Source organism: Ixodes scapularis, unplaced genomic scaffold (genome assembly GCF_016920785.2).
Source record: "Ixodes scapularis isolate PalLabHiFi unplaced genomic scaffold, ASM1692078v2 ptg000178l_1__unscaffolded, whole genome shotgun sequence".
In the NCBI taxonomy this organism is placed as follows: Eukaryota; Metazoa; Arthropoda; class Arachnida; order Ixodida; family Ixodidae; genus Ixodes; species Ixodes scapularis.
In genome coordinates, this window is record NW_024609927.1 from 483183 (window position 1) to 510898 (window position 27716).

Sequence of the window (27716 nt, forward strand, 5' to 3'; positions counted from 1 at the left end):
CTGCTTCAAGAAGACGCAGTCATTTATTGACCGTCACTGTCGCGAGCCACGACCTAAGAGCTCCAAATTATTACCGGACCAGGCAAACGTTGTCCCGTAATCGAGGCACCGTTGAACGGATAAGCACGTCGCAGAACTGCACCCTCCCGCTGCTTTGCCGCAAGCACTGCAGCTAACATTTGCGACAGTATTAGAGCCATTGACAACAAAACCACATGACCGCAATGTGGTTTTAAAGATATACTTCCCTGAGAAATAGGAAACCCCTCGTAATGGTTGGATTTGAAGTAAATATGCATGTATGTATATGTGTGCATGTGTGTATTGTGTGTGTGCCTCGCGCACGCTCGAAAAATCACTCGAGAGAGCATCAAAAGCACAAGTCAGGTTCACCATAAAAGCATCTCGGCTATGTTTAAGTTGCAGGTAAGATAAACGAAAATTTTACAAGTAGCCAATAAATAAAAACACTCGTAAGAGATTCCGAAAGTAATTTATTAGCTGGGGCAGTATTAAATTTAAAAAAAACTTCGCCCGAAATTTTTGAATTTAGCTTCACCTATACGCCTTGCGTGTTCGTCAAATTAGAAGAAAAAAAAGATTCTTTAAAATTATTTGAGAAAGAAGATATTGAAATAGATGGAGGACGTTCAAAGATTTGTTCTTAGTTTAGACAAGGCTCGTGTTTCCGCACTTTTTAATATGAGCAGTAAAATTTCTTCTTGTCTCTATATAATTACCTCTTTTTAACCTTCATTTAGTTTCTCTTTGTCCCTCTCTCTATCTCTCTGTTCTCATGTTTTTTTTTCTTTCTTTCTAGTCTCCTTTTCTTCTTGCGTCACTTACCCAAGAGGTCATTTGTTTTGTCAATTTTATAGCCCTCAAGTCATTCAAGTTCCCCGCTTCTGCACCCTTCTTAGGGAGGGCTTGTTTAGCTTGGCCGCAATCCTTTGTAATTCTGAGCGACAACGACTTCATCAGAGATGTTCAGGAGCCACTGATTGAATCTACACATAGCTGCCTTCGCTTTCTGTAGCAGCAGCAACAAATCTGTCATAAAAAGTGGAATCTCGCTTGTGCCGATTAATGAGTCCCATTTGATCGAGACTGCATCAAAAGTGTTTTAAATATTGTTTTTTTTCTAAGCCCAAATAAAAATAAACTTGAAATATGCGAATCTATTTATTATTATCACTATTACTGAGGACTACTGCGTTCAGGTTTTTAGGAACGCTAATTTATCTTACTATTATATATTTTTTCGCACATACTTATTTTTTATGTTCCCCTGACGAATGCGTTCTAGCTTCGCTTTATTTCGTTATATGCCGTATATTTGAGCTGCAACTTCAATTCAATAAAACAATACATAATAACTGGATCTGAGGTGACAAAAGAAATGGCTAAATGTGTTAGTCCTCGTGTTTCTTTCCTGAGCGCCCTCACGTGAGTCATGTTTTTTCTCCCATTGCAAATACAAAGACTCTCAAAGTTCTCTTTGGCATTATCCCATCGCCCTGCCATTGAAGATTTGTTATTTTCATTCGGGTATTCTTTCACGCCCGTAGTAGAAGCGCGTAAACTTTCGGCAAGCATCGTGTCGGGAAATGTGTTTGTATGTGTGTGTGCTTGGTTGAGTGTTTGCATACAGTTGAGTGTTTGCATACAGAATGTGTACTTCCAAATTTGCTACTCGACGCTGTCAAATCCCGCGCCCGAATGAATTCGAGCATCGTCGTGTCAACGTCTCAGAATAATTCAACGCTCGCATTTCGATCATGTCGGACGCACAAAATATTGTCTAGGTTTCTTTTTTTTTATGATCATTTAAGAAAGATTTATGTCTTTGTACGAATTGTATGTCTTTGTACAGTACATGTCAGACGCGTTTTATTGTACGGATTTCTGTTTTTTTTTAAATATTATTATCAGTGCACAAAAATTGTATGTCTAATTTTCCTGCAGAACGCGAGGCAGGAGATGCAAATAAAGAAGAGGCACAATTTGACATTTGAACTCGGTGGATTCATTTTATTTGCAACTGAGTTTAGGGGCAAATTTTTGTTTGGGCGAGGTGATAGTTTTTGATGTTTGCCGTAACAGTGCAACTAGATGACTCTCACTTTAAGGATACAGACACACACAAAAAAGGAACACTCAAACAGCGCGACAAGCTGTCCCATTTATTCGCAAAAAAAAAAAACTCGCTTAGCGGTTAGTGTTGAGTGAGTGTTCCTTTACTTGTGTGTGTGTTTCCGTCCTTCGAGTGATAGTCTTTCGGGTACGCTGTTACGTCGAACATCATGAGGTCTAGGATGCACGTCAAAAAGTATTAATTAATCCTCCGTACTTACTATATTAACTTTATTTTTCGCCAAAGATACAGATGGTAAAACATTTCACTGAAACCATAAAGTTTATATAATACGAGGACTGTTTTTCTACAACTTCCGATGAATTGATTAAAAAAACGAGGGTGATAAAAATATTTTAATATGCACCAAATGTAGATGCAAACTACCTACTTCTCATAATCACCGACACACAAATTAAGGCACTTATTATGACGTGGTATACAACCTTTTGTATGCCCTCCTCAAAGAAGGTTGCCGCTGGGGTTCTCAGTTTTTACAAGAACTGAATAGAACAAAGGCCATAAAAAAATAATAATCTACACAAAATATAGACACATCCCCTAGCTACTTGGGCAGATAATTATCGCATAAATTAAGACAGTTGTTATGACGTGGTAAAGGTTTTCCCGATGCTTTTTCCGAAGAAGGTTGCTGCTTAGGTTCCCACTCATTCCATCACGAGTTCAATAAAACCGTCAGTCACCAGAAACGTCCTTCCCTGAGCTCCATCATCATGAACGTATGTATTTCCTTCCCAAAATTTCACGCACATGCCTTTATGCAAATTATGGGGGAAAGCAAGCGCGGAATTTTGGTTCTTGAAAAGGTCGCTTTTTTTTAGAACGAAGCCGCCTCTTACTCCGACACACGTACAGGCACAAATAAGCAAGCTTTGATGAGTGCATTTATCGCAATTCTAGTCTTGATTAAAAAAAGTAGTATTGTTTTCCACGAGCTAGTTAATTCCGGAGAGCTCTCTAAAGTAGTCGCGCGGCAGTGACATCATAGTGACAGTCTTTCTGCTGTTTCAAAAAAAATAAAACCATAAATTTCAAGGTTTTTTTTTTGTTCTTTTTTAAATAACTTTTGTCACAAACTGCAGATTTTTTTAAACTTTAATGCACCAGCTTTGTAAACGTCTTCCGGCATTCTACAAAGGATAAAGCAATCTTAAGTGTGCGAGCCGAAATTTAGAGTCAAAGAATATGTGACAAACTTTTTCGGAAAGATTCACGCGCACTCAACGCATGAAAGTTTAGAGAAGAAGCATTAAAATGATGAGCCTTGAGTTCTTTTCTTTGAGCCTGATTGACCAGCAATCGCCATCATGTTCCAAAAAATAGTCATCCCTTACTGCGCGGGAAATGCATTGACGGCCATCTTGTCAATCGCCGTTGTAAATACAGAAGGCACTTTGCACTGCGCTCCTTGCCATTAGAGTTGGAAGCGCTCGGAGCTACTTCAAAACAAGGGAGGTTCGGTCAGATCCGTGCGAAGCATGTACGACACAGCCCGTTGTCTATTCGTTCAGAGTAATTGCCTCCTTTACCATATAGGTTCGCCCCGAAAAAGTTATTTTTGTCAATGTCGTGAACGCGGACTATTTTCTGCCGCCGATGCAGGGCCGTGACAAGGTACCCCCACATACATTTCTGTCATCATCTTTGGAAGCCGTTGCACGTGTACACCCGTTGGGCCAGAGTTCTTAGAACGACAGGTCCAATTAGAAACCTTTGCCTTTTTGTGTGCCCTGCGGCCCCTGCCCTTCTCCGATTTAGCTTGTCATCGTGTAGAGTCATTGGGGACAAGTGTGTAGGGTGCGCGGTCCGATAGAAATCCTCCCTCGCGTGTGAATGCCCTTCTTGCTGAGGTGGATGGCTTCAGTTTGGCGATGATGAGCCAGTGTTTGGGCGTTCGTGCAAAACAAACTCTTTTCCAGCTTTTTTTTTTATTATGGTGTGTTTTTTCTATGAGGCGGTCGACTTTCGGTTTTAACCGAAAACATCGATAAACTTCCATCGGTGTCAAAAATGCAGAGTCCATGAAAACCGAAAAACACCGATAAATAACAGTTGGTATCAAAATTACGAAATCAATTAAAATAAAAAGCACTGATTTCTGGATATTTTTGCTCTAGCTAGGACTGTTTGAGTCAAAATCCTCCCATTCTTAGACTTAAACTCTGATATTTCCGTTAGATATCTTTTTTTTCACCAATAGTCACCTTTTTTAGATTTCGACAGCAATGGATAACCGAAATAAACCTATAGATATTTTTAATTACTAAAGACCTAAATACATCTGCCGATTATCATAAACGCCTGAAAATATACGTCCTTACCAAAACAGAACACCCCTTACTCCAAGAAATGTGTGTCAGTTGGTGCATACCCCCTCCCCTTACCCGCGGTGCCTAGGTGGTAGGGCACGTCAGTGCAATCGGTGTAATTGCCATGGCAACTTACAAAAAAACTGAGTACACAAACACCTGGGACCTCTCGGCCCACAGCCCCATGCTCTACCTCTGTGACAGCTGGACCTGCGTGCATCGAATAAGTCGTATGCCCTAGTATCATAGAACAGTTGCAACACACTGATATCCTCCGCATTGCGTGGCGACGTCGTACAGGAAGATGATAACAAATAATATAAGTTTTTTTTTCTTTACTCCCCGAAACTACTATTTAATGTGCACGAAGTTCCTGAGAAAATAGCACCGCGTTTTCTGGACAGAGCAAATAAACTAGGCGTCCCAAAGTGCCCAAACTCCGTCTAAATGTGGCTCTAGCAGTTGGGATGGAATGCGAAAGTTTCAGAACACGACTTTACATGAATCAAAAGATCAATGATAAAAACATATTTTTCAATGAGCTGACGCTTACCTAATGCCTAATTGTGTAAAAAAAAAATTTCATTGTGGACACCTGCATCAGCTATTTCATTGAAACCAGTGTTGGATAAAATACTCAATAAAAGTATTTAAGTTAAGTTACTAAATACCTGCCCCATAAAGTATTTAAAATACTACTCAAGTTACTTTCACTGTACTTAAGTAGACTACTTAGAAATATATTTCAATCACTTTTGAAGATACTTCCGTATTGTGTTATTTTTATCGACGTCAGACACAACGACAATTATACGGTTGCGCAAACCTAGTTTACCCAAATGGTTTATAACACGGAGCTACACGAAACAGGAAAAAAAAGTATCATAGGGCTATTTTATGCAGTCCAACTGTAAGGAGCAGAGTATTGTCACGAATCACAAATGATGAGACGGCGAATAACTGAATAAACTCAACGCTTAATGGTGCGAACTTGTACCCAAAACAAATTAGAGAAAGGCTAGCGTCGCAGGCGTCGATGTTGGCGAAAGAGCAGGATCGAGCGCTGGGGCGAAAGTGACTAAGGACTGCTACTCGGAGCACCTTTTGTACCCGCGTGGGTTTCTGGAACATTCGGCTTAGAATGTTCGGCGCGTAGAACATTTGTTACTCGATAAGACGACAAGGTTTTTGAAGTAACAAGAATGTCAAGCTGAGAGATTAAATAAAAGAGGGGTCCGCTCCCCGGAACCTAACCCGGATCCTCTGCGCGAGAGCCAAGCGCAGTAACCATTCGGCCACGTGCTCGCTCGACAACGCGCCTGGGAATATCACTGATAAAAGTTACAAAATAGTTCCGGGACAACAAGAAGGGGAGGAGATCAGACCGTGGCACCCCAAGTGGTTAACTTTAAGACTACACGGATGGGGACAACGAATATAATGACTCACCGCTCGTCTGACATAACCGAACGCGGCGTCAGCTGGATTCGGAGATCGTGTTCTCCGGTAAGTGGGAAGAGGGACTTTTGTTACCACCCCGGCCTGCATGAACAATGCAACGTGCCCAGCTCAGCACAAAAACCCAAGTGGGTCAAGCTCGCATCCTCTTAGGACTACTTTCGGGAGAGATCCGGCTCTTACAGACACTTCACTAATTGTTAGTATTCTTATATTACACTGTGCCCCGCGCTCTACTAAAGAAGATGACACGAACATGGCCACAAGGCCTGTGGGCATGTGCAGAGACCTTGTGTTAGCTATACACCGAGGTGTGGGGGCAACAAACGGGGAAGAGCTCCTCGCCAATAGTGACATCACTGAATATAATGTCCTGCGGCGCACGTTAGACGGATCGTTTAACTACAATTATAAGCGAACTTGGGATACGGAAATGAGTGAATAGATAGCAAAGATAACCCACATAATAGCCACGGCAGTGGTCCCACCTTCTTCAAGTAGCTGTTGTTCAGAAAGGCACTCAACGTTTGGGAACGCTTTGTTGGCATTTTGAGAGGCCATCCGGCTCGTTGTCCGTTTCCTGTCCTGTTCTCTGGTTACCAATGGTCGCTTACAGATAGTGTTCGCGAGATCAATGGGTGACGGATTGACCACAAAAAGAAAATAAACAACAGAAAACCTTTAACGAGAAAAGAGTCAAAGTACAGGCTAGCTGGTGGAAGTCAAGTCTAGTTCTGCTAGAACCTTTTCACTTGGAAACGTTGGGAATGTCCGCTTCTTTTGTGATATTTTGGAACCTGTAAAGTCACGGTGCAAAGGACAAGTCGTTTGTGATTGGTTGTAGACGACGAAAACGAACCATATAAGAGGAAGTTGTTGAAATAAACGTGTAGCTGAGTTTGAGACCTGTCTGTTTTTTCTGTTACTTCTGCTCTTCAAAAAAAAAAAAACGCCAGTCTCAGTGTAAACGACGAAATGGTAGAAAACCTTAACGTTTTGCCGTATCAGGGTTAAATGCACAAAAAGCAAAAACATTTTTTTTTGTCAGCATGTCGTTTTTTTTTATTTGTTATTTTTTTGACACTCAAGTCTTCATTGTTGTCATAGGTCGTTTCCCGGTCTGCGTTGCGCCTCAGTGTGGCAATCTTTACTTCCGTAAAATCACAACTTTTATTTGAGGATTTTTTGGGGGAATCTCTAAGAAACAAAAGGCGCCTTTGGGAAAGCGTGGAGAAAACCTTCATTGTAGGAACTTTGGGCTGAAATATGAATCACAATAAGCAAAGAACGATGTATTTTTCACGAGCTCAATCAAAGTCACCGCAGCTAATTGGAGCTAGCAACAGGATTTGGTTGCTAGCTTCACGTTCACGTTTACTCGTGCCACGCCCACGACACTTCATACCGAAAAAGTCAGAAAACGGCGGAATGTGAAAAATGTATTTCAGATAATAAGTACAAGATACTCAGAAATGTAATTAAAATAGAGTATCAAATACTCTAGATCAAAATTATTTGCAAGATACCAAGAAACCTCAAGAGTATTTGAAATACAGTATCTTGAGTAGAGTATTTGTGAGAGGCACAAGTCTGATTTAAACAAACTTGTCAGAAAAAAAGAAAACAACATTTTGTTTCTTGTTTACAATGGTTATTGAATGATATGAATCCCACGAGCGTTCACAATATCATTCCTTGTTTTGACGATATTATGCTTCGGTGGACGTCGGCTCATAGAGACATTTGTTTCTTGTGAATTATCTTTGTATCCATGCACCGTCATCGTCTCGTTTTTTTTCGCGTTTCATCCCAACCGCTAGCTTCACATTCTCACGGAGTTTGAGTTTTCTGCGATGCATAGTTCATTTACTCGACCAAAAAGCACGGTTCGTTTTTCTCTGGAACTTCCTGTATATATAGTGCCAACTACAACGACCCCTAGGTCGTCGCTGTCAGCTATTGTCTGCGGGCATGCCATTACAGAAGAAGAATTTCGGAGTAGTCCTTTTACTTGGTGTTGGTGTGTCTTACCTGTCCGGTCAGATTTCCGAGAGGCTGAAAAAAAGTACGACAATACAAAACTGGGAAAACCTTTGTGAGGATGACATTCGAAGCCTGATTCCCAATAGGCCCGAATACTCTTGAAAAGCCTCCCCAATCAGAAACGCTACGCACGTTCCTCCTCGACGTTCCCTGCGCTCTTGATTGTTGAGTAGAAATGCCACAGGTACGGCTTTCCCTTTCAGAAGACACCTTCACTTCGACAGGGGCTCTCTCGCGGGGTTTCTTCTCGACTTGGAATGCAAGTCGATGTGATGACGGTAACAAGGGCGGGCATGCAACCTTATTGCTAGTGCGACATGAGCGTCGAACCTCAGTGTCCGACCGTGTTATGTCTCTACTTTGTCCAGTATGTATCAGAACAAACAAGGATACGCGAACTTGCTGCAGGACCTAACTGGAAGACAAAAACGAACAAAAGGAACGGCTATAAAAGTTGATCGAAACCACCCCCTCGCAGCATGAATGTCATCAAGGTTCAAAACCTTAATGAACCATATTTTAATCATTTGGCATAAGGTTCTTCTGCCCTCTTCCTTCTCTTCCCTTGTTGTTTCAGTTTGCACGAGAATGATATCAAACGTTCTTAGTTTTTATGAGCAGGCTTTCCCCAATAACGAAAGGCAACTAAGGTCAATAGGTACCTTAAAAATGTTTTATAACTGGAAGGCAAAGGCGCTACGTCAGCTCTGACCCTTTGCGTTCGTCATTCTCAGCTGTATCAAAATGGTGCAGTTTGAAATCATTCCCCATCAAAAAACACAAAAAAGTAGCACAAAAAAAAGAAACAGTAAGCGACAGAAGTAACGATGTCTAACCGACCTTACGTTTAAGTTGTTACCTATATAACGAAACACTCAGGTCTTCGGCAGCTGGGTGCTGGGTGGTGTGGCCTGCAAGGTCATCGTGTACCTGCAGATCGTGACCCTGGCCTCGACCACGTTCATCCTGACCTCGATGAGCTACGACCGGTACATGGCCATCTGCAAGCCCCTCGAGTCCAGGTCGGGCCTTAGGCGCGCCCGCTGCATGGTCGCCGCCTCCTGGGCCACGGCATTCCTCTTTGCCACTCCGCAGCTCTTCATCTTTGTTCAGGTCTGCAGCTGAGGTTGCGTCTCACCGACAGTCACTTCCACTGATCAACCAAAAGAAGCGATAACAAAAAAAAATCAAATTAAATCTAATTTATTTTTTGTCACATCATCTTACATGACAACAGGGGACCTAAACAAGAATTTGCAGAGTAGCAGCTTGACGAAGGTACCGGGCCCCGCGAAGTTCGTGACAGCAAGAAAAAAATTTTAAAAATACATATAGTATAATGATGTTATACTAATATGCGAGTATTAAATGTAATGAATAATTTAAGCACAGAAAATATCTAAAGGCACCAGACGTTTGAACACGAAAATATAGCGTATTAGATAACACATAACACACCAGAATTACGCAACAAAAACAACAGTATTCAAAAGTCACCGAGACATAATCAAACTTGATAACTCTTTATTTGAGAGGGTTTTTAAACTGAAGCGCTTTCTAGACAAACTATTTAGCATGGTGAACAAATTGAAATGAAGCGTCAGATCAATGCAATTAGCGCGCGATGGACGAATTATTCAGGGCTAATTATGTCGTAGGTCGCGCATGATGACGCGATGTTTCTGGGTAGCTAATTCAGTGAATTGAACATTGTAATACTAAAGAGCCCTACTATACGTTGTTAAAAGTTTGAACGCATAAATTTGTTGACTTGTTTTTACGTTTAGGGCTTTAAACAATGATGCTGTAGGATGAAGGAACGGAACACGAGAAATTGCACGCATTGCCCTTTTGTGTAAAAGGCGCAACTTTGTAAAGTTTGTTATGGTCGTGGTGCCCCAAATAAGGTTGCAGTATTTCAAATTTAAACAAACTAACGAATTCTAAACAGTTCATTTGATATGAGGCGGAAGTTTATTTTTAAATTTTGTTATTAGCCCAACGCTTTTAGATAATATTGATTGAACATAATCTATGAGCATTCCAGCTCATATAATTTGAAAAGAATACACCCTGTATTTTAAATTAATTTACGAATTCCATTTGTTTATTCAAAGGTAAAGTGGAACATTTATCCTTTTAATTTCAAGTTCTAAAAAGAATGGCTTTCGTCTTTTTACTGTTTAGCGTTAATTTGTTGTTGGGTGTCGAGGCTGTAATCTTCTTTAGCGATTCTTGAATTGTGACAATAGAAGTAGTAACATAGTCACGGAAAGAAAAAAGACTCGTATCATCCGCGTAAATGATCAGTTTCACACCACTGTTTTGAGCCACGTTTACGATGTCGGTAATGTACAGAATAAATAACAATGGGCCTAAAATGCTGCCCTGAGGAACTCCCGATGATATGGCTAGCCTATCTGAATGAGATTTTGAAAAGGACACGTACTGATTTCTATTTCGTAAGAAGGATTTGAAAATATCAAGCGCTATGCCTCCTATTCCCCCCCCCCCCCCCCCCCAACAAAAAAAAGAGCAAGTTTTTCAATAAAATGCTATGATATATGGAACCGAATACCTTTGAGTAATCAAGAAGAACGTCTAAAGTTCTATTTTTGTCGTCGAATGCCTTTACAATTAGTCTTTTTTGTTTCAATAACGCTATTTCAGTAGAGCGATGGTTAGCAAAATCCAAATTGTGAATTAGAAAAAAAGATTGTTTATCAAGATACGGTAGAAGCCTTTGAAGAAAAAGTTTTTTGGGTGGCTTGGAAAAGGCAAGAATAATTGAAGTTTGCCTATAGTTGCTCATCTAAAGCGTATCCCCGCCTTTGTGTAGGATACTAACTTTTGACACCTGCATTCTCAAGTGAAAAAACGCCAGTTTCAAATGCAAGGTTAGATATATATGTTAAATATTGTGTACGTATGTCAATAACGTAATTTATAGGTCTTATTTGCATGTTTTAGGTGTCAATGATTTTAATATTTTTAAGATTCATGATAGTTGAGCACACTTCCGACTTACCAGTGGGGAACAAAAAAATTGCTGTTTTCTGCCCTAGTCTCAGGTTCACAATCATGTTAAAAAAAATTTTCATTTGTACGCGACAACGGCATGAACTCTAAAGCTTTATTTATAAAGGAAGATGGCACACAAGTAGATGACCCAACATTTACACAAAAAAAAGAATAAACGCATTTGCCATGGTGACCTCCATTACTTTAGCGTAGTTGACGCTGATTTCATGAGGCATGCTTTGGGTGGCTTATGGTTTAGAAATGACCGTATTCTCTTCCACATAGCATTTGTTTTTTTAGTTTCTAATGGATCAAAAAACCTGTTGTAGTAGTCACGCTTAGCTGTCCTTAGATGACTGGTTAGCTTACTTCGGTACTTTTTAAAGGCTTACTCACTTCTCTCGTTTGTAAAAGTGGTTGATATACATTATTCTTATTCCATATCCTTGACAATAGTCTAGGTGTGATCCAAGACCTACGTGATTTTTTTTAGGCTTTCAGGTTTACAAAAGGTGAAACGTTTCGTATGGATAACAATAAATGCATCTAAAAATAAATTTATGAGGAATTAACTGAATTTGTTGACAAAATTTTTGTCAAAATGTACTTTCAATTTCTTCCCGAACTTATCAGGAGTGATAGACTAAACTTTAACACCCGGGAAAGAGTAAATGCGGTTTTTCTGGGAGCGTTCATTTGCAAGCACAAATAAATGGGATGATGATTGCTTATATCAGTTGAGAGAACTCCTGATGTTATCACCGATTCCTCGTAGTTGGTCATGAACAAATGAAGCAAAGCACATAAGGTGTGTGTTAATCTTGAAGGGTGGTTTATAATCTTCAATAACCCACATGGCCCAATAAGGTTTGAAAAAAGTTCCTCGAGCTACAGTCAGAGCTCATATCGCTATTAAAATGTGATCACTTCTTGGAACCCGCGGTAGAGCTCTCCCAAGCTGTGATAAACAACTACATGCACATGTTCATTAAACAAACAAAACTAATTTCACGTTTCATTTAGTGCAGAGCACACTGTGAATGATTTCCTACTTTCAACAGAGTGGCACCAAGCAGTCTTTTTATTTCTACTCTGCGGTTTATTGTACGTGTTTTGACTGTACCTCGTGTGCTGTGGGGAACGTAGAGGTGCAAACATCTACTCTGGTATATGGTGTGTGCCATAGTAATGCAGAGACATCCCCGAGGTATACACGTCATTCACATCTGCATCCTTACCGGGATACCGTGCTATAGTAATCCAGAGAGAATTCCCAGGCATACACGTCCTTCGCATCGGCCTCCTTACCAGAAAGTTCAGTAGAGGAAAAATGTGCTTTTTTTTTTTTGGTAGATGCGAAAATACTTCACACTGACTTGCGCAAAAGACGCCATCGAGATGTCAAGTTTAAAACAGGCATATTGTGAACTTCCAAGCAATGAATAGTGTGGGTATGGAAGTGCACGTTGTGCGGCATTTAATGTTTCGCGTTTCCAAAGCTGCTCTGAGGACCACCTGATTAGTTGATTATCATATAACTTATTTCACAAAACATTCACGAGAGCAAAGCAAACACACGCATGACCCTGAAATGACGTCCAGTACGGCGATGGTTCCCAGGTTCAGACTGGCGTGACGGCGTCCGGTCGGCCCCACCTGGAATGCCTGAGCGTGGGCTACACGCACCACTGGCAGCGGCAGCTCTACTTCAGCTGGCTCACAATCTACATCCTGGTCGTGCCGGGCCTGCTCATCTCCGCCTTCTACCTGAGCCTGCTAAAGGCCGTGTGGGCGGCATCCGACGCCATCGCGGTGACGCCGGCTAAGGACAGTGGCAACGGGGCAACGACGCTGCGACGCTGTACCCGAGCAGAGTCTGTGCTGTCGCGTGCGCGAGCCAAGACGCTCAAACTGACGGTAAGACGTGTGTGACAGACATTACAAGCCACCAGAACCCATGCATAGCTCAGGTTGTGTCACGGGACCTTCCTGTCAAACAAAGCAACGCGCAAAGCATGAGGCCGTGCTATGCGTGTGGGGCACTGGATTGGCTAACATAGGCTCTTAAACACTAATGTGTCACATCATAAGGCTGAATGGAGTACAGACCAGTCTATAGGTGGGGTTAGATAAGTGAATGCCACGTAGAAGTTGAGGCTTTCACCTTTGCTCTTCTGAAGTAATCACCAGTGGATCTCGGTAATACCGCCTATTTCGCCTCAAGGACGCGTTGACGGCGTGCCACATAGAGGCCAATGCCGGAGCTCTGCGGTGCCAAGATAGAGGCGTCTGGCGCTTCGTGCCATATTCTTGTCGAGATTCAGAATGTTAACCACTTGTAGTAGCTTCGATGTCCTCTAAAATGACGTCATTCACTGGCCTGGCCTTCTCAGTTTGTCTTGGCTCAACACGAAAGTAGAAGGCAATCTTCTGGTCGTCCCAATTATCGAAAGTTCTGCACAGGCGATTACCACTGGCCAGACGGTAAGCCGGGGAACTATCAAAATGCTAAGAGCAACACAAACACTACTTTACGGCCTCTTAGCAATACTGCAATATCAAAAGACTGGGATGCCTTTTTGCCTATTTCCTTACGTTTCGTTGCTGCAGAAAGAAGTGTTTGAGAGTGAGCAGGGGGTTCGCACGTGAGCCAAGCCTACGCAAATTTCTAATTTGTGGGCTTCGTCATGGTGCAGTACCCAACCCGTTTGCGGAGGGGACAACCTTATACTTTATTCACACGATCACAAATGTATATTTATCTCAGTGGCCTTTATTGTCGGCGGCAAATCAATTCGCATGCTGGGTCGTGGCATCTGCTCGCGACCCAACAGTGCGTGCTGATTTTCCGATGGCAAAGGACCTAGTTGGGCACCCTGCGTCTGCTAGGATCCGATACCGATCGCCCAGCGAACAGCAGCCGCGCGCGGTCACTTTTGAGTCAGCGTAGGGAAAGTGCTCCGCCGCCACTCACGCTGCTCCCGCGCTTCCGCCAACGTGGTAGCCCAGGCAGGCAGGCCCATGTCAACCTTGCAAAACCAATCGGTGTACCACTGCAGTTAAGCTGCGAATGCCGAGATCGCTTCCCGATGAGTACGCGCGACGCCGCCGTGAGAGGCGCGCGTATCGGCACTGAGTTAGATCTGCAGAGTGCCCATTAAAGGTACCTTTGTGCTGGCCGTATGAATTGGGATACAACTGGACAAGTTGACGAGAGCACTTCGTGTTAAACGCGCGGTTCATCCCAGTGTCGACACAGAAACAGCTGCATTGTTACGCACCTTAATGTGCGCGGACACCAAACAAAGAATGAAACGTTCTCAAGCTGAATCCTTCTCGCTGGATGTGCGCCCACTTAAGTTATATACTCCTTCAAGAACAAGGGACTTTGTACCAAGTATGAGACGAGCAAACTTGTAAATTGTGTCATTTCGCGCTTACTCGGATTGTATAGCGAAAGAACATAAATTCCGGGGTTCATTTTAATAGTTGGAGCTTCGCGTGATCTTTTTGCACGTGGGGTATATCGTAAAAAAAAAGTTTGTAATGAAATGTAGAACCTAGATATAATGAGGCGCTGCTCTAGGCGGGCGCCTGCTTGGACTATTTTTGAAAGGATTATCTGACGATAAACCAAACCAGAAATATACGGCTATTCACTTAATTCACTTCAGTTTATTGTCAGTTCGAATGCAGTCCAAGCGTGGAGCGCATACAAACACGAACAAACATACTAAAGGTGCAAGTCACCGCGCATTCTCTGCGCTTGACTGGTTTAGCGGACAATATAACACGTAATGGATAGATCACAAACGCACGCACTGACTTTGTGCATTTGAAGCTGTTTGACCAATCCCATCGGTTCGCAGTGTCGGCTGCGCTCGATGCAAGATGAAACAAAGTATAGATTCTCACGTTCCTTTTTTTTCTGCTTTGTCGATTAAAGAAGTTTGATAGGTTGGCTTTTCCCAGCTTATCCTGTTTCGTAATTCTGTCTAATGTTCAAGTAAGACCTCCAGGCCGGTAACGAGATAAGATTACTCTACATTCTTAGTGGGGTCGTAGTTAATCGCTGCACCTTTATCACGTGACATCCTATGACACAGCCACGTTTCGAAATAATGGTAAAAATCTAGCAGCGTCATAAACGCAAGTCGCTAGGACTTTGACCATGCTTATTGTTTGTTCAACTATAATAAAATACGTAGAGACACTTGGCTAACACCATGATGGTGCACTTTTGACGCTGTCTGATTGGTTTCTTCAGCAGGTAGCGTCGGCACCGTCTGGACTTAAGGTGAAACAAAGAATAGTTGCATTAAGCGATATAAATAATCTGCAGTGGTCGCGACTCCATGGAGGTTGTTCATTGGCTTTCTTCTCTAAAAAGAGATGGATTTCAACGTTGTGATATTTATTAAAACCTTTTTTTAGAGAATCGAGCCTTCACGAATAATGTGTTCGCGACAGCATACAACAGGCTCAAGTAGGAAAATCTAGGTTTTCTAATTTCATATAGTAGCGGGAAATATTACGTTGCATTCTTCTGTAAATTGGAAAGGAGTTTCTGGTTGTTCAGATTTTCATCCATCTAGTGATGCCGTACCTTCCGCAGTAAGCGCGAGACACATGGACGGCAGAATCGTCCGATCCGACGTCCGATCCGACAGTCCGAACACCGCTCCGAATTGCCGCACGCGACAGTTTGAGACACACGCTTCCGACCTTGCAGACGACACGACGATCCGTTCGGCTCCGCCCAGGAGATTCAAGCGCTCCAGCTTAGGTCCGCGTTCATAGATCTCTGGTCCCAGATTGACGGTTTAGCTCGCACAAGCGAAGTTAGGAGCTCGTTCTTGCTAGCTTGTGCATTCTTTGCCGGTGCCATCTTTTTTCGAATGGATCCGCGGGATCCACGGCGTCCGGCTTCTCGTCGCCCGCAACGTATTCTTATTCGTTCCGCCAGACCCAGTACGCCATCATGACGTTCGCGCTAGCTGTGCTGTCATTCGCTGAACGCTTCCGACAGCCCGTCTGCCGCGCGAAACTATCCGGCACGTTGGACGCACGCCGGATCGCCGATCCGACGTCTGCAGCGACCAAATTTTTCGAATCAGGCAGTCGTACTGCCGGATCGGACGTCAGATTGGATGGATTTTGCGCGCATGTGTCTCGCGCTTTATGAACAACATGAATGCGCTCCGTCTCTGCGCCGTTCGCGTTCGGCTTCACGGCACGACATGCGTGCATCGCACAGAAACCCGACGCCTGCACAGTCATGTGATGCTTTCAAATTTCCGAATCACTTCTTGAACTAGAAAACCAGCATGATTAATATTCATTGCACATGCGCGATGCCTCGTGTTCTGATAAACATGCATACGTCTCCCCGGAGCGCCTTTTATTTTTAGTTTCCGGAGTATTATGAAACATGAGATTCGGCAAACCGAGACCTACATTTTCAGACTTATGGACTTGCTCGCTCCAAAGTCTTCTTCTTCTTCTTCTTCTTCTTCTTCTCCTTTTCCTTCTCCTTCTTCTTTTTTTATTTTCTTCTTCTTCCTCTTCTTCTTCTTCTTCTTTGTAGAAACCTTTAATTGAAACAAGCTCCTCATACTATTTTACAATAAACTAAATAGGGATGTTTTTTTTATTATTTCAGAAGTAGCATTCCAAACCTTGCTCGTCTACTTGTTAAATTTGACTGCAAATAATAATCCAACTAAGTAAAGCCCCCAGAGACAGCCCCAATAAAATCAAGAAAACATTGAATGAAAATAAGGGATGCGGTAAATTTCAATGCGCAAGAAGGAAAGTTGAAAGATGCTCCTTTTAGATCATGTACCCCTGCCAAACTTGCTATTGCGGCGAGGGGCAAAGAAGCAAAGATGGCTATTCATCACAGTCATCAATGTGCTTATATCTATCAATAGCTTACCAAACTCATTTACGTCGAGGCAATCACTGAGCCGAGCACTATACGATTACTAGACGTGAAATATTTATCGGTGTTTCAAATAAAACAGCAAAACAATTCAAAATGAAGGCGGGCTCTGTTTCAAAAGTAGGACCTCTCTCGGCATATTTATGTGTGGTGAACTTGAATAACATGTTCATGCTATAAGTTATCGCGTTCAGCCATAAGACAGGCTGCGGAAAATTAAAAGGTCTTTATTTTTTGTCACTCGCGTAGTTTCGCTTCTGGGACTAGTGTTAAAGTTATTTTACTTCCTCAAGTGTTGTACTATACGTATATATATATAAACATATAGTGTACTGGGAGACACGGGTTTGAGCGTTGACCGTGTAAAGTACTTTCTCCGCACGACTGCCAGCGCAGAGGACAACAGTTTACAGAACAACCATATGGTCTGATTTAGTTGTTCTAGCCTAAAACAACTCATCAATAACTAAAGCAACAGTTACCCACAGCTGGTTTCTCATACACACAAATTAAGAAGACGCATGTGCATACTGCTGCACAAAAGAAGCACTCACCCGAAATTCTAGGAAACTTAACCCATTTGTGCCCACGACTTGTGGGTTTACGTGCACTGAAGTTTTGGCGACGGGGTTCCACGTCCTTGACCATGTGTTTGAAATAATCCCAGTGCGATTCTGAATAAACAATTCCGCGATCTCCTCATTTGCTAATAGCCTTCTAATATACGTATAAACTCACTAAAGCCGGGGGCACTCTACTCATATATCATAAAAAACACAGTATGCAGACACTGCCTGAGACATTTTTCTGCCTTGTATGATGGTCCTGTCAGCTTGGTCATACAGAAACTGTCTGGAGACATGTTTGAATCATACAAATGTACGAAGCAGACATGCTTACAACATGCCTTAGTTGTTTTTTTTTCGCAGATAGTCATGTTGCATGTCTGCAGCTAACACCGTGTCCTTTCTGTGATGCATAAACTGTATGACTGCGGAACAAAGGTATTACGTGTGGTTGCCAACACGTTCTTATCATATCTCCCCCCAACAGGTCTGCATCGCCAGCTTCGTGGTCTGCTGGATCCCGTACTTCGCCGTCCACAATGTCCGCATTCACAGTCACTACTGCGTCAAGGTCCCCCGGGTGGTTATCGTGTTCGCCGAGACGCTCGCCCTGCTCAATAGCGCCGTCAACCCGGTCTTCTACGGCCTCTTCAACGCCCACATTCGTCGCGGACTGCGGGACGTCATTCGAGCGTGCAGAAGACGCAGCGACCTTGGGCCTGAGCGCGAGTCCACGATGCGCAAGGGAGGCAACGCCTTCACCACGTCAACGTATGCTCTCGAAGCGTCCTCGGGCGACTGCTTTCCCGGACAGCCCTTGAAGACTATAGGCTCTATTGGCGCGGGAAAGTCGATCACCAACGGGGACATTGCTGTGGTCTGAAACTATAGCTCACAAGGACGCCATTGGGATGGTGCCTTATCAACCGGTATCGTCACAATCACGTGCACTGCTGTCGGGATGAATTTCAAGACTTGTGCCAACTGTTTTTGTGTCGTGAATTATGCTCATTACATTCAACAAGCCGGATCTTTAACATAACCTGCGTTGGTTTGAGTGACGGCCCCTCCGTGAATGGGTTCAAACTGACCTTTGATCTAAGGCCTAGGCGGGCTTTGGTAATAATAGGTGGATGTGTGATCGATGATTAGGCCCAGTGTTTACATTCGGTGTGTTTGGAAAACTTGGGTGGTAAGAGACAAACAACTCTATTTCAATGGAAGCCAGAGGAACTGCGACCTTTTTAATATATTATGCTGCCTATTGAACCCAGGTCGTTGGAATCCTGCATGCCTGAAATAGGCAACATTTCCTTTTTGTGTTTCAGGGCGCTTCGCTCAATCAGTGTGCCCCATATTTGCCATCCGGGTCCGGTTCGAGAGAGCAAGAGTAATTAAAATATGTTTTATTTGTGGGAAGCGAAGATATCTCTCTGAATCGGTTCAATTTTAATGTCAGCTGTTCAGGAATATTAAGTCATCGGAAGTGGGCAAACCTCAAACATACCGGCACGCCTCCGTTTCGTTTCATGGTTCTCGTGGCGTTTCCGCTGCTGTGCGTAAAATAACGGGACAAAAACTGATCTCACATATGCACTCAGCGTCGACAGCGACGTCGGTGATGAGTATCAGTGAATCCTTATATACCACAATCATGCAGCCGTGCATGAGCCTCACTTTCTTAGATCAAAATCGACTCTGCGGAAAATGCAGCCGAAACAAGCGGAAACATTTTTAGATTTACGTATTTTTTATTTAATAATGTCTGGTTGATTCAGATACTTATTCCGTACAATATCTTTGATTTGGGAGATTAGTATGGTATCACCAGAATGTTTATGAACCATATCAAATAGTTTCATTGACTCGTCTAAAATACGGATTGATCGATTTTTTTGAGCATTATCAAAACTAATTCATTGTGTTCCCATAAACATAGCACGATTTACAGCTACTGTTGTAGTGTTTCGCAGAGGGTAATAACTTTTTTTTTTATGAACCCCGAATTAATGGTGGAACTAGTGTGACTTTCCCGCCAAATGTAGCAATTAGTGTGATGGGAAAAGAAATTGAGATCTTGGTTTGAAACAGCGGGACCGAACAAGGACAAACTAAGACGAGACAGCCGACGTAGAGACGACGTCTTCACTTTGTCCTTGTTTGCCGTGTTGTTTTAAACCAATACGCTCCTCAACCAACTAGCTCAAACATATCATTTCAAAAATTAATAAAAGAGGCTCAAGATGAAATAAAAGATTGTGTTCACTTGAAGGGCATTTAGCAGTTCACTGTCGTTCCTCTTTCTCTGTAGAGGTTGACTATGTTACTAAAACGAGGTCAACGTGCCTAAGAACCCAAAGCGCTTGTAAACAATAACGCTAAAAAATTATGTTGCTTTAGGGGCTTCTTTTTATGTAATTAAAAAAGTCAAGCTTTTATTTACATTTTTTTTATTTTATGCGTGGAAATGTTGCGGGTAGGGAGCTATATTGTTTAAAAAAAAAAACTATTTTCCAACGACGACACTGCGTGTTCAGAAAAGGTTTTCCTAGTTAAACAAATTCCGATGCATTTCATTTCCCGCAGCGTCACAGAAAGTAAATAATCGCGGTTGCGCGTTTGCCACAACAACCTCTAAGCGCCGCTACTTTACATTGCGGCGCTTAAAGGCTGTTGACACGTTTATGCCTTTCAGTTAATCTAAAATTGCAGGAAGACGCTTAATTAACCCTTTGATGCCCAGTATTGCTCAGCAGCAACAACTCAAGAATGATTGAATTTATCTCTCACCATGTGCGCCTCAATAAATGTCACACTATCGCAAGGGCGATGATACCTGCGCTTAGTAGTTGATAATTGAATTGTCTTTTTAAAAGAGATCACTGTCCTTTAAAACTAAAGCTGACAGGGAGGTATGAAGGCGTGCACCAGTCACCTCGATACTCAAAGGAGAAAAACAGGCGCAGGTATTGCAAGTTCAGTTACAAGGGTCCCAACTGTGCGAAATGCGCAGTGCACCTTTGCCTTCTCTCAGGTCGTAATTGCTTTCGGTCATTTCACATAAAATAATGCTGCAAAGGCCCAATGGTGCTCAAAATCAAAAGCGATTGGACGCAGAATCATGAGCTCCTCCGAAGCGGCGATACGGCCCCCGCCGGCCGTGGTGATTTGGCTTTTTCCGACCCGGACAATTGCAGGGATCTTTTGCCTTAGCTGCTTTCAAGAGATGCGATGAAGCGTGCCGTCGTGCTCCATGGTGGACATAGCTTGTCACCCATATCACATCGATGCCTTCTGTCAACCACTCGGTGAAGCAGGCGCGCTCGGTGAGGTTGCCAGGATTGGGGCGGGCCAGATATCCCATATCTGTCTCCTCGACCTCAAGACCGAAGCGGCCAAGACCGAAGCTTCTCGAGGCGGGGCGACTCGCCGTCAAGGGCCGCACATGCCTCGTCGTCGACCCTTTCCGGCAGGAGGTGCAGATGGGGCTGCACTGGGGGACGTTCGGCGTCACCGTCGTCGCCATCTACCGAAAATTCTCCGAGCTCGGGGAAGTCAAGGAGGTGGCGCACATGAGCTGGAAGGTGCCGGAGATCGAAGGTGCCGAGTCGACGACCAGGATCGTGAGCCTTGTTCTGCGACAGGGCGTCAGCCTGGACCGCCTGCCTCACCAGCGTCGGCTCTGCGCTATCTCGGTGCTCGTGGTCGCGCCTTGGCAGGCCCCCATCTGCCTCCGGTGCCGCATGACGGGCCACATCAGTCGTGCCTGCCGGGCCCCAAGGTGCATCGAGTACCAGGCCGTTGGCCATGAGCGGGCCGACTGCGTCCGCTCGTACGCCCAGGTGGCAGGACGAGGTGCGCAAGACAAGACCGACGATCGCCTCAAGGATGAGGATAAGGCCGGGAGAGCCGCAGCCTCCGTGATGCTTCCGACGAAACAGCCCAGGAAGGAAAAGTTGTCCGACAACGTATCCGAGGGGGCGTACGCCTCGTTGTTGGAGCAGCCTTCGAGCGCGGCTCCAGCCACTCCACTGGCAGGTGTACACTGGAGACTAAGTCTGGAGTTCCTTTATATAGCTACCTATGGTAGCAGAGTTGCGCATTCAGCCTCGGCGGGTGGCCGTAGCGCCGGCTTTTCTGCACGCCCTGGATGCTTTGCTCCTCACGTGACTAAATTTGGCGAATAGCGGCGCCGCGCGCGCCGCCGCGGGTGGAAAACAGGAAAAGAGGAGAAGGAGGCGAAAGCAGGGGAACATACGCCGGGGCGCGAGAAACGTCGGCGGAGCGACCGTAAACGTGGCTTTCTTGCACGGCGTCTGATGCTTTGCTCCTCACGTGATGGATCTCGGCGAATAGCGGCGTGGCAGCGCGGGGAAAACAAATGCGCCACTCTGCTCCCCCTTCGGGGGAGCATATCAAGGAACTCTAGTGTACAGCAGAGTGCGACGTCATCTGGCAACGTCGAGCCAGGCGCAACTCCGGTTCCCGAGGGGGGCCCAGCCGGACAAAAGATAGACGTAGAGGTGGGTGTTGGGAAACGACCGCTCGAATACGTCACGGGGGCCGCCCAGGAACGCTGGCTGCTCCAGCTCGAGGATAAGTGGAAGGCGATGGCACGACAACGTCAAAGAAACTTCGATGCAAACCCGGCCTAGGCGATATCGGGGAACCTTTGAAGAGCGGGAGAATGTACTGTTTACCCGCTTTCAAGCGTGAAGCCACGCCCGTTTAGATCGAGCGTACCTTTCGTTGCGTGGTGTGATCAGATAAAGACGGTCATGGTGGTGTCATGCGTATTTTTTGTTTTCAATTAAATTTGTATATCAGGTTGGAAAACCTGTCCACACAACGGGACAGACCTTACCTTTGCAAGATACTTCTTTGTATTCGTGAAAAAAATCACATTCTGGAGAAGGTTGAAAAAACGATTTTTTCAGCGGCGCGATGACGCCGATTTGAAGGCCGTAGGAATAAAGAATAAAGCTTTCTACACCATCGACGTTTTCATGTTTAATGCACGAATACTTTTCTGTCAGAATTAGTTAAAGGTAACTTATATCAGGATATATTTCAAGCGACATAAAATGCCAAACTTGGCTTCAGGAGCAAATCTTACATAATGAGGCATTTTTCGACAAATTTTTAAGTCGCCTTAAATTTTCGTTCTAAACCTGAAACTTTTTGTTTCGAGTGTTTAATACTTTGTGAACTTCTAACATATTAATTAGCGTTCTAATGTTGAAAGTGTTTTCTGCATTGCGCCCGGAAATTTCGTCGAAATCGAAAAAGTTAGAATTTTACGATTTTTGTGCGGCAATTAAAGAAAGAACCATTTTCGATTTTCTTTAAGTTTCACCCGATGGGCCCTTGATGAGTGGTAATTGCTAACCTGCAAAGACATGTTTCATTATTTTGTTTGAAAAAAAAAAAAAAAGCCGTTTACAACTCCCTGTAACACCGAATTGGAGCGCAGCTCTTGAGGAGGAGGAGGGAAGGGTACTGAGGGTTTCCTGTTCTCGGGGCAGCTCTTGAGGAGGAGGAGGAGGGAAGGGCACTGAGTGCTACCTGTTCTCGGGGGGGGGGGGGGGGGGTCATGTGAACTTGGGGGGTCACGTGAACCCCCAGAAAAAAATTTTCCGCTAGATTTAGCGGGGAATTTCTTACGCTAGATTTAGCGGGGAAAATTTTCCGCTAGGTTTAACGGGAACATTTTTCCGCTAGACTTAGCGGGGAATTTTTTCCGCTAAATCTAGCGGGAAAATTTTTCCGCTAGATTTAGCGGGGAAATTTTTCTGCTTGATTCAGTGGGGAAAGTTTCCGCTAGATTTAGCGGGGAATATTTTCCGCTAGATTTAGCGGGGAAATTTTTCCGCTAGATTTAGCGGGGAAATTTTTCCGCTACATTTAGCGGGGAATTTTTCCCGCTAGATTTAGCGGGGAAATTTTTCGGCTAGATTTAGCGGGGAATTTTTTCCGCTAGCGGGGAAAATTTTTACGCTAGATTTAGCGGAGAAAGTTTTCCGCTAAATCTAGCGGGGAAATTTTTCCGCTAGATTTAGCGGGGAAATTTACCCATAAAGCACCGCGCAGTTACGCCCACGGCGACGGCGACGCCGACGCCGCTCAAGCCGGAAACGGGCCCCTAAGAGCTGCGCTCTCAAAAATGTGTAACCAAGTCGTGGTCGCATCAATTACCGCTGGGGCATTTCTGGCTTAGCGACTAGTGGTACACGAGCGACGCACGATAGTATCCCTATTCCGTCGTATTAATGATCAGGATTCTGAAAATAAAACGTGAACTTGTTTTCATCGCTGATGCGGCTGATATTGCCAATGAATACTGAACTTTACGGCGCGCCCGATTCTTATTAGGGTGTATGCTTAGCTGCATAGATGCTCATCGTGCTACATTTTCAAATTAGTACTTTAATATGAGTACTTGGCTGACAAAATAATTTGATTTGTCGTTTAAGACACCGCTAGGACCGAGCAGTGTTACGGAAGCTTTTGGCCCAACCGATAGAGGGCCGGGCGTGAACGGAAAGTTATATCCGGGTGTATATTATTGCATTGTAACTCATGGCGTAGCTGGACTCCAAGCCGAGACATCACTGAGGACGGCACCGCAGGAAACTAAGTGTTTCTTGATGCAGACTTGCCAACAAAATAAGTTGCAGCCCCCCCCCCCCCCCCACCACCACCTTTTCCCTCACCGCCCCCTATGCCAGAAAGTGAGGCCGAAGGTTACATCCGCGCACGCTAAGGCGATCGTATCTCACCGACTCGGGGCTGCGATACGCGACACCGGCGGCGCCCCCTGCGCGATGTAAACATAACCGGCCGGGCGTGTGGCGATGGTAAATAAACACCAGAGGCCAGATTCACGAAACGATATTACGCCAGAAATGTGCGTAAGACAAAATTTAACAAATTTGTATTCACGAAACGAAATTTTTGTAAGTTTTGCGCAGGTTACGACGAAACGCTACTACAGCTCTGAAGCTGTCTTATGCACTTCTTACGATCAAATCAGCATGGCCGACACCGTCGCTCAGTTGGTCGCGACAACCAACGAACGTTTATTTTTCTACGTGCGCTTTTCACGCGTCCCGACTTCAAGAAGCAAGAAAAGAGTAAAAAGTACTTGAAACAGACCACGACGAACGAACAAGAACGCTAAATCCACAAACACCCGAGAAAAGCTACAACGACCACGAATCCACTGACCCCGACCAAGCGAGATTGTAGGCCTAGTAGACACTCCGACTCGGCGCAGCGTTGCTTCAACGGTACTTCGCCAAGACTGTCTGCCCACGACCAGCTGGCGTGCTGAATGGAATATGCCCGCGCGACCCTTGTGAACCCTTCCCGTATTACAGTTTTATCCCTGACCTCAATTTTAGATTAAGAGGTCAACCTCTTCCTCTTGTCATCTCCTTGTTTTCCGAGGCAGCGGTGACGAACGCTGTCGTCGAATGGGGGTTCTCATCGATTCTATCTCTGTTTTATGTGATATCGAGCTCAAATCAACGCCGTATGGATTACCTTCGCAATATGGTATGTACACTTTGTTATTAATATTGTCACGAATGACAATTGATGAGGCGTTGATAACTGAAGAAAACTAAACGTTTAATGGGGCGAACTCGTGCCCAAAATAAAGAGAACACAAAGAAGAACAGAGCGTAGCGGGCGTCGAAGCCGGCGTAACAGCAGGTTCGAGCGCTCGGGCGAGAGTGAGTCCGGTCCACCACGCGGAGCCCCTTATGTATACATGCGTGAGCTTCTGGAATAATTGGCGTAGAATGTTCGACACGTAGAACATTTGAATTTTGAACACGCCCAACAGGATTCTTGAATCTACCAGAATACTAGTCTGCAGGAATAAACAAAAAGACGCCCCGCTTCGAGGAATCGAACTCTAGCTTTTCGCGTTGGAGCCAGGTACGAAAACCGTTAGGCCACGCGCGCTCTGCTTACTTGGCCAGCTGCGCGCGCGGCATTACTCCCCCCTTTAAAAAGTGCATCGCCCTGATGCAACGCAAAACAAAACAAAATAAAGAAGAACAATAAACTAAAGAGTCATTTGGAGCACATAAGGTCCGCAGTCCTATCGAGCGTAGTACGGCTTCAGGCGCACGACGTGGACGGCCTCAGGTCGTGGTGGGCGGCATGACTATGTTCGTGTTCCGTCGGGCATCACCTCGTAGTTCAGCTCGCCGAAGCGACGAAGTACCTTGTATGGTCCAAAGTACCGTTTCAGCAGTTTCTCACTGAGGCCGCGGCGACGGATCGGCGTCCACACCCACACCCTGTCTCCGGGCTGGAAGTGAACGTCCCTGCGACGAAGGTTGTAGCGGCCCGCGTCGAAGCGTTGCTGGTCTCGAATCATGAGTCGGGCGAGCTGGCGGACTTCCTCGGCGCGTTGAGCAATCGCCTGGGCGAGGTCGCTCTCATTGTCAGATGGCTCATGGGGCAGCATTGCGTCCAGCACGGTCGTTACCTTCCGACCATGTACAAGCTGGAAAGGGGTGAATCCAGTGGTCTCCTGAACCGCTGTATTGTAGGCGAACGTGACGTAAGACAACACCTCGTCCCGCGTCTTGTGCTCTACTTCGACGTACATAGAGATCATATCGGCGATTGTCTTGTTGAGTCGATCGCTCAGCCAGTTGGTCTGCAGGTGGTATGCAGTGGTTCGACGATGGCCGGTGCCACTGATGAGACGAAGGGTCTCTTTTGTCAGCTGGGCCATTAACGAAGATCCACGGTCTGTGACGAGAACTTCCGGGGCGCCGTGCTGGAAGACAATGGACCCGATGAAAAACTTGGCGACTTCAACAGCCGTGCCTGCTGCAAGGGCTTTCGTCTCGGCGTACCGTGTGAGATAATCGGTGGCGACGATAATCCAGCGGTTTCCCTACGTTGACGGCGGGAAAGGGCCAAGTAAATCCATTCCGATCTGCTGGAACGGCATAGACGGGGGAGAAATCGGATGCAGAAGTCCTGACTGTTTCGACGGTGGTTTCTTGCGTCGCTGACACTCGTGGCATGATCGAATGTATAGGTGAACGGTCTTCGGTATCCTCGGCCAGTAGTACTTTTCTCGAATCCTGGCGAGCGTCCTGCTGTAGCCAAGGTGTCCAGCCCTTGGGTGGTCATGGCATCCTTGGAATATTTCGTCTCGAAGGCTGGCAGGAACAACCAACAGCCATGCTGTTTTGTTGTTGACGAAGTTCTCCTTGTACAGCACCCCTTGCCGCATGGAGAATGTATGCAGGATTCTTAAGGAATCGAACCCTAGCTTTTCGCGTGGGAGCCAGGTACGATAATCGTTAGGCCACGCGTGCGCTGCCTACTTGGCCAGCTGGGCGCGCGGCAATATTCAATTTTTATTCTGACACGACTGCACGTCACTGTCTATCGCTATAACAGTTCGTGGGCCGCAGTGCCGGTGCAACCTCTCTTTGCCGGGTGTAACGTCAGCATCGAGTTGCAATTGTAAAGGATCGGTTCCGAAGCGCTTATCGATTCGCTGTCCAAGAGCGCGAATCCAGCTCTTCGACCAAACGCGCGCGTCCGCTCCGAGTGTGGACAGGTATTGCGTGGCTCTTGCTGACACTCTCGTAGTTCAAACGTATCGTTTTTAACGTCGGCTCGCTCCTCTATCTCCGTGGCCGCGAAAAACGCCGCGGCAATTTGTTTCCATCTCCGTCGCTTTACAAGCGACTGCGGGCCGTCTTTTACCAACGATGACAGTTGTGTTGACTTCATAGCGATCGTGTTCGTAGCAGTCAATGGGGGCGGTTACGCAACCCGGCCTCGGCATTCGGGCGTGTTTAAATCGTGTTAGCGTCGACATATCACCGCACGGACACGAACCCCGGACTAGCGGTGGCAGAAAGACCGCCTGTGTTTGTTATGAAAAATCCACGTTCTCCGAACGGCTCCGAACAAATGCCGAGCTCTCCGATTGGTTGTTCGTGCTGCCGAAGACGCCGTCGCCATAGCAACAGCACCGGTATGTTTTAGTTTTTCCGTACGACAACGTCTCTTTCCTTCTCTCACTCAAGAACGCGTTCGTGAATACCGATTTCCCCTCTTCTTACGATGTTCTTAACTTGCGAACTTCTTCGCTAAGTTGTCGTAAACTAAGAAGCTCTTCGTGAATCTGTCCTCAGAGTCATTCCTCGTGCGGTGGCACAACAGCCCCTCCCCAT

At 45.1% G+C, this 27716-nt stretch overlaps 1 protein-coding gene across 1 annotated transcript in view; it reads left to right on the forward strand.

Annotated features, from left to right (window-relative positions):
- Positions 1 to 18379, forward strand: part of LOC120842849 (cardioacceleratory peptide receptor-like) — a 34675-nt gene extending 16296 nt beyond the window's left edge. Inside the window, exons 2-4 of the mRNA XM_040214034.3 lie at positions 8845 to 9078; positions 12607 to 12903; positions 17984 to 18379. Coding sequence (XP_040069968.1) covers positions 8845 to 9078; positions 12607 to 12903; positions 17984 to 18379 — 927 coding nt within the window. The remainder of the gene's footprint in view (positions 1 to 8844; positions 9079 to 12606; positions 12904 to 17983) is intronic.
- Positions 18380 to 27716: the final 9337 nt, after the last annotated feature.